General features: G+C 34.5%; 1 protein-coding gene across 2 annotated transcripts in view; it reads left to right on the top strand.

Moving 5' to 3' along the window:
* KLHL4 (kelch like family member 4) overlaps positions 1–13,722 on the top strand; it is a 136,336-nt gene that overhangs the window by 87,718 nt on the left and 34,896 nt on the right. For both annotated transcript variants that reach the window (XM_070290871.1, XM_070290872.1), the window contains exons 4-6: positions 815–1,011; positions 4,880–5,092; positions 7,751–7,937. In XM_070290871.1, the coding sequence (XP_070146972.1) occupies positions 815–1,011; positions 4,880–5,092; positions 7,751–7,937 (597 nt within the window). The remainder of the gene's footprint in view (positions 1–814; positions 1,012–4,879; positions 5,093–7,750; positions 7,938–13,722) is intronic.

The raw sequence follows: 13,722 nt of genomic DNA, 5'->3' as shown, positions 1-13,722 counted from the left end.
CCTAAGAAAATAATCATATAAGCAGTTCTTTATCTGAGGACACTTGGCAGTATTTTCTTTCTTTTAAAGAAGTGCTAGTGATTAATTCCAGGCATAATATTTGAGCAAAGTCACCCTAATCAGCTAATAAATGCAGATGCAAAAAAAATTGACATATAAGCTTAATGTTCATATATACCAAGACATTTTCCCACACAAATGACAGTTACCTGTATAGCCCATCATGATCCTTATGTGAAAGTGAAAGTTAAGTATCTCAGTCATGTCCGACTCTTTGCCACCCCGTGGATTGTAGTCCGCCAGGCTCCTCCATCCATGGGATTCTCCAGGCAAGCGTACTTGAATGGGTTGCCATGTCCTTCTCCAGGGGATCTTCCCAACCCAGAGATTGAACCCAGGTCTCCCACATTGCAAGTAGATGCTTTACCATCTGAGCCACCAGGGAAGCCCCATGATCCTTATGTAATATATCATAAAGTTTCTTGAGTCCTAGTGTAGACAATATTTGATATTAGATTTATATACAGGTCTAAGATGGTATATAAACAAGAAATTGCTGTTCTTTGCAACGATGGTACTCACAGGTCTTTTGCTCCAGTTGTTTTTCATAATCTTGCTCCTTTCAGCCATCTCATTAGTGTTTGTACAGACTCACTTGCATATATTCACCTCAAATGGCATTCCCTAAACAGTCACTGTACGCTAGAAAAAAATAGCCCTATTAATGAGATAAATTGAACATTTTAGCTCTCTAGCATATTTGTGTCTTTTTTATGGAATATATAATCATTTTTTAACTTTTCAAACAATCTAGGTGTCCTGCAATTGAAAGAAGATACTATTGAAAGTTTGCTGGCTGCAGCTTGTCTCCTGCAGCTGACTCAAGTCATTGAAGTCTGCTCCAATTTTCTTATAAAGCAACTCCACCCTTCAAACTGCTTAGGGATTCGATCATTTGGAGATGCCCAAGGCTGTACAAAGCTCCTAAATGTGGCGCATAGATACACAATGGTAAAATCAATTGATTCATGTTGTATTTATAATATATTAACACAATGTTTACGGAGAAGGCAATGGCACCGCACTCCAGTACTCTTGCCTGGAAAATCCCATGGACGGAGGAGCCTGGAAGGCTGCAGTCCATGGGGTCGCTAAGAGTCGGAGACGACTGAGCGACTTCACTTTCACTTTTCACTTTCATGCATTGGAGAAGGAAATGGCAACCCACTCCAGTGTTCTTGCCTGGAGAATCCCAGGGACGGGGGAGCCTGGTGGGCTGCCGTCTATGGGGTCGCACAGAGTCGAACATGACTGAAGCGACTTAGCAGCAACTTAGCAGCAACACAATATCTAACCTAATGAAATGTTTACTGATATGTGTGTTTAGAACCATTCCAAGGTAAAGATTATAATGTTGGGATAACATTAAAAAGCATTATAGATTTATATAATTTTCAAATTACTTACACATAGTAAATATTAGCTAAAAATATTGGTCTGGTTGATCTGTATACAAACAAATTTCACATTTTTTAAGCTAAAAAGATTTAATTAAACCTCAGAACTTTGAGAAGTGAAAATATCAGCAGTAATTAAACTGGACAAGTATATATTTCAAGTAGAATCCACAGTAATAAGACTAATAATTTCCCTGATGTTTTTATATTATTAGAATTTCATAAAGTTGTACAAATTATTGTTTCTAATGAAATTTAGATATCATTCAGTATATAAAAAGGAAATATTAATGGCTTAGTGTTAACTGGAGGAGCTTTAGAACTGTCAAAATTAGTAAGTCAGACCATTCTATTGAATGGACTTATTATTTTCCAATTAAAATATGTATTTTGGTTTAAAACAATTCACAGTTCAATTCCTTAATTAACTTAAAGTCCCTCTCAATTCTACTAGTAGTTACAATAAACTAAATCAACATGTTTAGTGTTAATTCTATAAAAGTTGCATTGGATAAGACTACCTTTATTCAGTCAAGTGACAGTGACATGAAATATAGATTATCTGTAGGGAGACAAGTAGACAGAGGATATTAGATAAATCCTTACCATTCATGCTAAATCAAATTAAAAGATAAAATTTCAAGCTAAGAAAATAGCTACATTTATTTAAGATTCAAAAATAAAAGACTAGTACATAAAAGTGAACAATAAAGAATCACAGCTAAAAGCAACAATAAAATTAATATTACAATCCCATAATTGAGATATATATAATTAAAAAGTATTTCTAGAGTTTTATATAGACCTCAAAATTTTCAAACTTGCAATATTTAGATTCTCTAAAAAAGTTCTTGTAAAACTTCGCCTCTGTTCTTCCCACCCTTGGTCATTTTTCAATATTTGAAGTTTTAAACATGTTCCTGAAATGATACCATATTATAATGGATTGACATTTTAACATGTTATTTAATTACGCTATTTATATTCATGTGTCCTAAATAGAGATGCCATATAAATTATAGAACAGCAGTTCAAAGGTTAATCCTACTACAAAAGCCAAACATGAGAACTTCCTGTTAAATTACTTAAATTCTTGAACTATGTATTAACAGTTTCCTGTCTGGTATCTTACTCTTGCTGACAAAACACATTCTGATAAACAGCTTGAATTATTTTTGTTGCTCAAAATGGACTTGTCTTCCTTTTCCTATTATGTGACTGAAACTGAATGCTAAAGCAGGATGTACATAAAAATGCAACAATGTTGTCCCCTTTAAGCTCTCTTTAGTTATTTTAGTATCTATTATAAATTTGGTAAAATATGCCAAGATCATGCTATAATAATGCTTTAATAATACTGTATTGATAGTATAAAATGCAAATAACTTTAATGTCTAAGAATAATGTTGATCTCTAAGAATTTAGTCATTTGAACCATAGACTGAATAAACAGATTGTCTTATCTAATGTGAGTGGGCCTCATCCAGAAATATCTTCACAGACACACCTAGAATAATGTTTGGCCAGAAGACTCCAGGGCTGAGTCAAGTTGACACATAAAATTGACTATCACAGTCATATAAATAGTAGTCTGCATTGATGAAACATTCAGGAAATAGGCTATATTCATTTAATATTATTTTACACAACATAATTGTGGATTTTAAAAGATGAATACCAAATCAAGGGCACACACACAAAAGACACTTGGGAAGGTGATTAGAAGAAAGCATTTACCTTGAAATTAGGAGTAAAATAAATCAATTTAAAATTAATCTTTAAGCTTGACTAAGTATCTGTTTTATAGTACTGGATATTTCAGTGCCATATGTATATAATTTAATTAGCCATTAAGGTTTTACATGCTAGGCTAATCTTCTGCTTTTTTTCCTCTCTCTCTCTATTTTTATTTTCTTTCATCAGACAGTAAATAGGAGAACGAGATATGGGATCATGCATAACAGTTATACAGCTTCAAAGTTTACATACACTATCAATAATAGGTAGCCATAAGTTTTGGAGTGTTTTATCTTTTTCTTAACCCTTTCATAAAAATTATGTCATTTATGAAAGTCAGTTGCAGTATCAAATAAAATGAAGTAGACCCGAAGGCATAGATGTGAGTCCACGCTTAGCCATTTACTGTGCAGGAGATCAAACCAATTCACAGCCTGTTTAATTACACTTTCCACAAGATTGCATTGGTGTGACTTAATGTTTATAAAAGAAATTTTTAAAGTGTGAAATGCTGTACAAATGTAATGAATCATTAGTACTAATACTATTAGTATTAGTTACTAATTAATTACTAGTTACTAATACTATTAGTATTTTAGTACTAACTTCACCACTTTGCTATAGGTGAGAGGGTTTTCAACAAGGAACATCTGCTATAGTAAATTCAACAGTTCTCCCCCTGGTGCTTGTCTTAGTCACAAGGAGGCTCTTTGTCAAAAAAGGCAAGTCAACTTGGAATTTATGGTCTTAGAGCCTCCTGATGGGACTATCAAGCTTGATGACTGGTGTATGAAGAATTTTGTTATTAGGTTAACTGAGTTTCACAATGAATAAACTCAAGGGGATGAATGGTTCATTGGCAGAAGTCTCACCTCCCACAATGACTAAACTCAGAATGGAGATGAAAGAGTGATCTGGTTTATCCAGATCCCCCAGTTATAAAGAGGCTGTCTTAAGCTGCTTCCAAAATATCAGTGTACTAGGCAATATAAGTTACCAACTAAACAGCTAAATGCAAAATAATGAGATAAGAATATTCCTTTATATCAATTTCAAAAGTATATTTTACTGAATTTAAACTTAAAATCGTCACTATGAAAAATATTCGAAATGGTAATTGTGTTGTCAAATAAATATATATAATATTATAAATAGAAAAAACATAATAATGTTTTGATTTTAAAAGTTGAAACATAACTGCCTGAGATTTGATACTTGACAGAAATACAGCACAAATGACAGAAGGGAGAATTAAGGTAAAATATATAAAAATTGAAAGATAGCCCCACTATCTATCCCTCAACAAACAATTCCATAAGAGTCACTTTCAGATAAACCTTAACTTGTAGATCTTTATTCATTATAAAATATACCTTTGCCTTGATTAATAGATCGTGTTTTTTCACAAGAGGAAGGAGTTTTTAATTGACCTCTTTTTTTCATCATGAAATAATTCAGTATGTTGCCCCCTCAAATGCACAGCCTCTCCCAGGCCTTCTTTGATTCCTCAGCTTCAGAGGACACATCCGACCCCCCTCTCATGGGCAGCAATAGCATCTATTTTTTATAAATGCATATATCTATCTCTCTGACTTTTTCTGAAGTTTAACAAAGTAAAATGCTTTGATAAACTTATTTTGTTAAGAAGTTAAAGCACAAAATTTCAGTAGATCTCTCTTTTCTAGGAACACTTCATCGAGGTAATACAGAACCAAGAATTCCTCCTCCTTCCAGCTAATGAGATTTCAAAACTTTTGTGCAGTGATGACATTAATGTGCCTGATGAAGAAACCATTTTCCATGCTCTAATGCTGTGGGTGGGGCATGATGTGCAGGCTAGGCAACAAGACCTAGCAATGCTGCTTTCTTACATCAGATTGCCGTTACTTCCACCACAGGTATGGAAACTTACTCAGGTAATGGAAATTATAATTCTAAATGACAGCTGGACATTAATCTATTCCTTACTTCCCTGGTGGCTCAGACGGTAAAGCATCTGTCTACAATGTGGGAGACCTGGGTTCGATCCCTGGGTCAGGAAGATCTGCTGGAGAAGGAAATTGCAATCCACTCCAGTACTATTGCCTGGAAAATCCCATGGACAGAGGAGCCTGGTAGGCTACAGTCCATGGGGTCGCAAAGAGTCGGACATGACTGAGTGACTTCATTTATCTGTTTTATATGGAATTTCTAGTGCAGGATTTGTTTCACAAAAGGACAAATACAGCCTTCAGTTAGCAATATTAATAATGATAAGAGAGAGGGGAAAGAAAGTTTAATAAAAGACCTACAAATAATCTCCAAACTTTAGCATACTCGTTAGTTTCAGTTTTCTCTCACCAAACAGCGCTTGTAACAAGCAGGGGAAATGACTAAAGCTAACTCTTTTTCTTTTCCTACCACCTTCTAGGAAAGGTGATAGTAATTATTACAGTAACATCCCAGAGGAGACTCTAGGAAGGAGTTAGATTCTGAATAAAAACTACTAACTAACATGAGCAATTAACTGCTATGATTGAAACCATATTAAAGAGTTTCAGATGCACTAGAGCATCATTATAGTCAGTAATCAACTTTTATTGAAATACATAACAATGCTATGTTAGTTTCAAGTGTATGGCAGATTTTATATATATATAAACTGAGCACAACACACTCCAGGACCATCCATGTTCTTGCAAATGGGAATTTTTTTAATGGCTGAGTAGTATTCCAGTGTGTGTGTGTATACACCACATCTTCGGGTGAGTAGGCTTATGTCTCTTCTCAGTTAGTTGTTTCACCTGAGGCATCCCAGGATTAGTGCCTGTAGTCTATTGGATAGGGGCAAGTCTGGCTGCTATTAAGCTAAAGGGAAGTTTCCAAAATGGCCCTTGCTAGGACCAGTGTCCACATGGTAGAATGAACTCCCACAATGGTTGCTGCCCATGTCTGATTCTAAGGTGAGCTATCTATTGCCTTTCCTGGTGACTCTAAAATCAGCTGGTAGCTCTTACCCTGTCTCCTTTCAAGTTCCTGTTTTTTCCTTGGATCCCAAACCATGTGAAATTTTGTGTGTTCCCTTTAAGTATAGAGTCACTATTTCCCACAGCCCTCTGAGTCTCCTGAATATAAACCTTGCTGACCTTCAAAGCTAAATAGTCTGGAGTCTTCCTGGTACAGGACACCTGGACTAGGGAGCCCAGTGTGGGGCTTAGAACCCTCGCTCTTTTGAGGGGTTGTAATTATTCTCCTGTTTGTGGGTCAGCCACCCGAGGATTCTGGGTCTTGACTGTACCAAGATTCTATCTCTCCTACCTAACTTGTGGTTCCGTCTTTACATCTTTAGTTGTAAATGATCTTTTCTGGTAGATTCTGGTCTTTTTTTAAAATCAATAGTTATCCTGGAAATAGTTGTAATTTTCATGTGCCCAGGAGAAGAGATGAGTTCAGAGTCTTTATTCTCTGCCATCTTTGGAACTCCCAGTATATATTTACTCTTAAGACTGGAAGCTTGTTTGAAACTCAGCTTCTCAGGCCCCCACCACAAACCTACTGAAACAATTTATGCAGCTGAAGCCAAGGAATCTTTATTTTAGCAAGCTTTTCAGATGACTCTTAAAAATTTGAGGTGCACTGGTGTACAGGTTCAGAAGCCCTTAATTTTATACTTCATAAAGGAGGTACCTGGAATCTCACCAGCCAAGTCAAAACAGTGATCCATCAGAGATAACAAGTGGGGTGAGAACAGAGCTTAGGTTAACCAGTGCAGCACAGGAAACTTCAGGGAAGTTTTATGGGGAAAGATTAGTACCTCCTTTCCAGCAACCTGATTGCTGTTGCTGACAATGTCCTATGATAGATGATGTGGACTTCAGACTTCTAAGAATCAATCTAAATGACCCTTGGAAAAATTCTAAAAAGGCTCGTAACTTCTCCTCAACTAGTCTCAGGAAGAATACTTTACCTAGATTTTATTTCATTCAATTGGGGTCATATTATCTGTCAGGCAACATTGGTTAGAAAAGATTGATGTCATATAGTACTGACAATGAATCACCTAATTACTAATACATGTACTTCACCTGTGAATACATGTACATATATAGATAAAAAACACCTGCTTTGTGCTTTGATTTGATGATAAAGATGCAGCCCCCATGGTAATATTACTTTAATTGTTCATGTTTGCTCTACTTCCCTTAAATCAACCACAAATTTGATTGTTTCTCTAGCTACATGCAGTAGGACAGGAGATGCTTGCTTTGTACAGACATAGCCATTTACTTCACTTTCAGTAACACATTTTATGAGTGCTTTTTCACTTTTACTCCTGGAGATTGTATGCAAAATACATATTCAAATGAGGAATGATATGTCAAATAAATTTTCATTAATAAATTAGTTGCTACCATGAGGCTTTTAGTCATAAAATATGTTACTTAAGTAACTTAAAATATTAAATAATAACACATACATTAGAATTAGCTTGAGTTTCCTGCAAAATTATATAAATGGAAATGTTACTTCTAATGATCTGCTCTTTACTTCATATACCATGCATCATTACTTTTTAGTTACTGGCAGATCTTGAAAACAGCTCCATGTTTACCGGTGATCTTGAATGTCAGAAACTCCTGATGGAAGCTATGAAGTATCATCTCTTACCTGAGAGAAGACCCATGATGCAAAGTCCTAGGACAAGGCCTAGAAAATCAACTGTGGGAGCACTTTATGCTGTAGGAGGCATGGATGCTATGAAAGGTAACAGAAGCAAATTAATTACTCTTAACACCCTCTAAATTGTGAGGGCAGTATTAAAGCCATATTGAAATGTGTACATCTAAAGCTAATTTTTATAAATAAAGTAATATAAATTTTCTGATACCTTTTTTTTTTACTATTGCCTTATGGGATATAAGCCTTTCATCAGAGTTTCCTTAACTGTTAATAGGTACTCTTTCTCTTATGACAGAAATTTATTTTTCTATGATAAAATTAATTTCTTTATATTGAAGTATAGACTTATTATATTAGTTACAGATGTACAGCATGATGATTCAGTATTTTTTTAGACAATACTCTAAGTATTACAAGATAATGGCTGTGATCCTCTGTGCTATAAAATGTATCCTTGCTACTTGTCCATTTTATTAACAGTAGTTTGTATCTGTTAATCCCATACCCCTAATTTGTCCTTCCCTCCTTTCCTCTCATTTTTAGTAACCACAGGTTTGTTTTCTATAATATATGTGCGTATCTCTTTCTGTATTCAATATACATTCATTTGTGTCAATTTTAGGGGGATTTTACATATAACTGATATCATGTAGAGATTTATATTTGTCTGACTTACTTCAAAATCATAATATTGTCTAGGCCCATCAATGTTACTGTAAGTGGCAGAATTTCCCTCTTTTTTGTCAGAATAATATTTCACTGTGTGTGTGTGTGTGTGTGTGTGTGTGACACACACAATGAAATATTATGCCAAAGAATGCTCAAAATACCGCACAATTGCACTCATCTCACACGCCAGTAAAGTAATGCTCAAAATTCTCCAAGCCAGGTTTCAGCAGTACGTGAACTATGAAGTTCCAGATGTTCAAGCTGGTTTTAGAAAAGGCAGAGGAACCAGAGATCAAATTGCCAACATCCGTTGGATCATGGAAAAAGCAAAAGAGTTCCAGAAAAACATCTATTTCTGCTTTATTGACTATGCCAAAGCCTTTGACTGTGTGGATCATAATAAACTGTGGAAAATTCTGAAAGAGATGGGAATACCAGACCACCTGACCTGCCTCTTGAGAAACCTATATGCAGGTCAGGAGGCAACAGTTAGAAGTGGACATGGAGCAACAGACTGGTTCCAAATAGGAAAAGGAGTACGTCAAGGCTGTATATTGTTACCCTGCTTATTTAACTTCTATGCAGAGTACATCATGAGAAACGCTGGGCTGAAAGAAGCACAAGCTGGAATCAAGATTGCCGGGAGAAATATCAATAACCTCAGATATGCAGATGACACCACTCTTATGGCAGAAAGTGAAGAGGAACTAAAAAGCCTCTTGATGAAAGTGATAGAGGAGAGTGAAAAAGTTGGCTTAAAGCTCAACAGTCAGAAAACGAAGATCATGGCATCTGGTCCCATCACTTCATGGGAAATAGATGGGGAAATAGTGGAAACAGTGTCAGAGTTTATTTTGGGGGGCTTCAAAATCACTGCAGATGGTGATTGCAGCCATGAAATTAAAAGACAATTACTCCTTGGAAGAATAGTTATGACCAACCTAGATAGCATATTCAAAAGCAGAGACATTACTTTGCCAGCAAAGGTCCATCTAGTCAAGGCTATGGTTTTTCCAGTAGTCATGTATGGATGTGAGAGTCGGACTGTGAAGAAAGCTGAGCACCGAAAAATTGATGCTTTTGAACTGTGGTGTTGGAGGAGACTCTTTAGAGTCCCTTGGACTGCAAGGAGATCCAACCAGTCCATTCTAAAGGAGATCAGTCGTGGGTGTTCTTTGGAAGGGATGATGCTAAAGCTGAAACTCCAATACTTTGGCCACCTCATGCAAAGAGTTGACTCATTGGAAAAGACTCTGATGCTGGGAGGGATTGAGGGCAGGAGGATAAGGGGACGACCAAGGATGAGATGGCTGGATGGCATCACTGACTCGATGGACATGAGTCTGAGTGAACTCTGGGAGATGGTGATGGACAGGGAGGCCTGGCATGCTGCGATTCATGGGGTCGCAAAAAAGTCGGACACGACTGAGCGACTGAACTCAACTGATAGCATCTTTTTCATCCATTTGTATGTTGATGACACTTGGGTTGCTTCCACGTCTTGAGTATTGTGTATGAGTCTGTGAACATTGTATGCATATATAATTTTGATTTAGTGTCTTAGTTTTTTGAAATATATACCCCAATAGTGGGATTTCTGGATCATATGATAGTTATATTTTTAGTTTTTGAGGAACCTTCATACCATTTTCCATAGTGGTTATACCGATTTATATTCCCAACAGTAGCGTACAAGGGTTCCCTTTTATCCACATCCTCTCCATCATTTGTTATTTGGAAACTTTTTGATGATAGTCAACTGATAGGTGTGAAGTGATATCTCATTGTGTTTTTGATTACCTTTCTTTAATAATTAGCAATGCTAAGCATCTTTTCATTTGCCATTTAGCTGTCTTCTTTAGAAAAATTTCTATTCAGTTCTTCTACCCATTTTTAATTTTTTTATATTGAATTGTATGAGCTATTTACATATTTTGGATATTGACCACTTGTATTTCACATCATTTGCAAACATTTTCTTCCATTCCATAGGATGCCTTTTCATTTTTTTGGTATTTTCATAATTAATTTTTTTCCTAATATTTTTCTAATTAAGCTTAATTAGACCCCCCTTGTTTATTTTTTGCTTTTATTTATTTTGCCTTAGGAGATGGAACCAAAAAATATTGCTGTGATTTATGTCAAGTAGTGTTCTGCATTTTTTTCCTAGGAGTTTTATGGTATCAGATCTTACATTTAGGTCTTTAAACCATTTTGATTTTATTTTTGTATATGGTGTGAAGGAATATTCTTATCTCATTATTTTGTATGTAACTGTTTAGTTTTTTCAGCGCCACTTGTTGAAGACTATCTTTTCTCCATTGTATATGCTTGCCTCCTTTGTCATAGATTAATTGACTGTATGTGGGGGCTTATTTCTGTACTTTCTATTCTGTAACATTGATCTTTGTATGTGTTTTGGTGCTAGTTCCATGCTGTTTTGCTCACTTTAGCTTTGTGGTATAGTCTGAAGTCTGGGACAGTGATACATCCAGCTTTGTTTTTTTTTTTTTTTTTTTCACAAGATTGTGTTGGCAACTTGAGGTATTTTGTGACTCTTATGGCAGCATTTTTTTTTTTTTTTTGATTTGAGTATTTGCTTTGCAACCTAAGATCTTTTCAGGGAGAACTTACAGATTTATCATAAGTGGAAGGGATGAGGTCCTCCAAATTTGTTTTTTGACAGAAATAAGAGAATGACTTCTAATTTATTGCTGTCAATTTCCTGATAGATGACCAAAGACCATTTACAAATAAGCTTAAAGTGTTGATAACAAGACCAACAATTCAATTCTGGAATAAAAATAATGATTTTACAAAAGAATTGTTTTCAATAAGAATAGGGAAAATTTTCTGAAGCCACCATGTCTACCTTGAATACTTCTTAAAACATTTTTTCCCACAGTTCTGTCTCTTTACATTGATTTCTACCTATAGAACCATGTTGCCAAAACAATGAGGCAAGGATTTTGTAATTAAGAATTGGCTGTGTAGGAACTAAAATCAACTCACTTAAAATTTGCCAAATCATACATGGAAATGTTTTGACACCTTATAGAGAATGATACAAAAATCAAAGTTCTATGCTTCTGGAAAACTATTTTTTCTTTTGGTATGTGTAATTGGAAATTGGAAGACCATATAGGAGATATCTCAATTAATAATAAATCTGTATAACAGGAGTTTGCAACTACAATTATTTTCTAAAGATGTAGAGTAACTTCATAGAACTAGTGTTCTTCAGAAAATAACAAATACACTAAAATGTTATAATAGATTTCAAGTCTAGCAACTTGATATTTTACTGCATTTTGTTGAGTAGAAAGAACAGGCACAGAATTTAAAAGGTGTCTTGTTTGATATTAAATCAAAAGGGTACTAAGTATAAAATGCAAAAATGGCTATCTATAATATTTGATTTTTAAAATGTCCAAATAGCAGAGTGAGAAATGCGAAGATTTATGTTTATTTGTTTGATTTTTGTGTTTATTTGCTATTTTTATTTTTTCAGGTTCTTGTCTTTCACATTAACATTACACAAATGAATATATTACACAAGATGGTAATAATATGTATCTTCAACTCCTTCATAGCTTACAAAAATGAGTGAAATGTGAGCCTATAATCCCTTGACTCTGCTACCAGTTTGATATGGAAAAAAGTAAAGCCATCATTTTGAGACTCTTGAAATACCTAGTATATGAAAATATAAAAAGCTTTATGGGAAGTTACAGAAAACTACAATAATAGTAAATACGATTATTTGTGAATACTTGATCCTTGATTGGCGTTTTGCAGACATCATTTCTAATCCTCATGGTAATGCTACAAGATAGATTTTTATTACCTTAATTTTGGAGATGAGGAAACTAAGGCTGTTAAGGTTAGATAGCCATGCCAAGGGCAAGCATCATAGAACTACTGGACAGGGAATTATTACTCAAATTTTATGTTCTTTGTTGCTATCTTGCCACTATTTTGGATGAAAGAGCAGCAACAACAAAACTGACCCCTCTCTTTGAGGGTCTTAGAATTGAAAAACCAGTTGAGCACATAGGAGCAAAAAAGGAAAGAAAAGAAAAGGAAAAAAAAAAACCTACATAAAGCAAAAATATTAAGGTGATAGCATTTATCTATGTAAATCAGTATTGCATTTAAAAACATACCAATTTACATTCTTAAAAATTTTTCTATATGTATGCCTTTTCTTACAATGTGTAGTTTTATTTATCTTTTTAAGATACTTGTTGAACTTTCACCGTTTGATATTTAGGAAATACAGTACTTCCTCAGTCTTTAATTTCCTTTTGACTCATACAATTAACTTGGAATTAGTTGCTAAATATAGATACCACACAAGTGGCTGGAATTAACTATAACCCCTACCGTGTATATTAAAAGAGTCATCAAAAAGTTGTAAGTATGATCACACAGTCAAAAATTTTAAATGGTTGAATGCTAAACTTCAGGCTTTTGTGCATGCCAGGTATTCACTAAATTTTCACTTACTAAAATAATGAATTCTGAGAGACAGTATAACAGGGAACAAATAAAAGCTAACATAGTGATTTTTAAGTTCATTTGAAAATAGATGGAGGAAACAACTAAATTAGATATATTCACAACTACAGGAACTATTGTTCTAAACAATACCAGAAAGTTTAGTTGATTTTGTTCACCCTTGAATAGATCATAAGTAAGAGCTGAATAGGAACTTTGAAATGAAGTAAGAAGCAATATTTGCAACGTTTTAAAGCAGAAAGTTGATAAACACAGAAAAAACTGTGAAGTGAGTCCCAAAGAAAAAGATTAGTTAAAAAAAGGAAAACTCTTTTTCAATCAAATACAGAGTTGCCATAATAAGCCAGCTAGATGATCTACATTTTGATTAGTAGGAAAATGGGCTAAAAACATTTCAGAATTAAAGATACAAAACTATCAGTCATATATGTTCATAGATGCAGATAAGAGATATAGAGTAAATTCATCTTTTATATTTTATTTAGTGTTTGGAAAAAATAACTTGGCTTTAAGCAGACTTCTACATCATTTTAATGTAAGTCTTCTATATATAGTTGATTAATGTAGCTTGGTATAATTTCCTACTTACTTCATCATTAATACCTTCATAATTTTAGTAATCAGTACAGCCTAGGTTTCAAGAAAATCTCTTCAAGAAAATTAGAGATACCAAGGGAAC

This window comes from Ovis canadensis, chromosome X (assembly GCF_042477335.2).
Source record: "Ovis canadensis isolate MfBH-ARS-UI-01 breed Bighorn chromosome X, ARS-UI_OviCan_v2, whole genome shotgun sequence".
NCBI lineage: Eukaryota > Metazoa > Chordata > Mammalia > Artiodactyla > Bovidae > Ovis > Ovis canadensis.
Note: the sequence above shows the minus strand (reverse complement) of the source record. Positions and strands in the feature narration are given on the sequence as shown.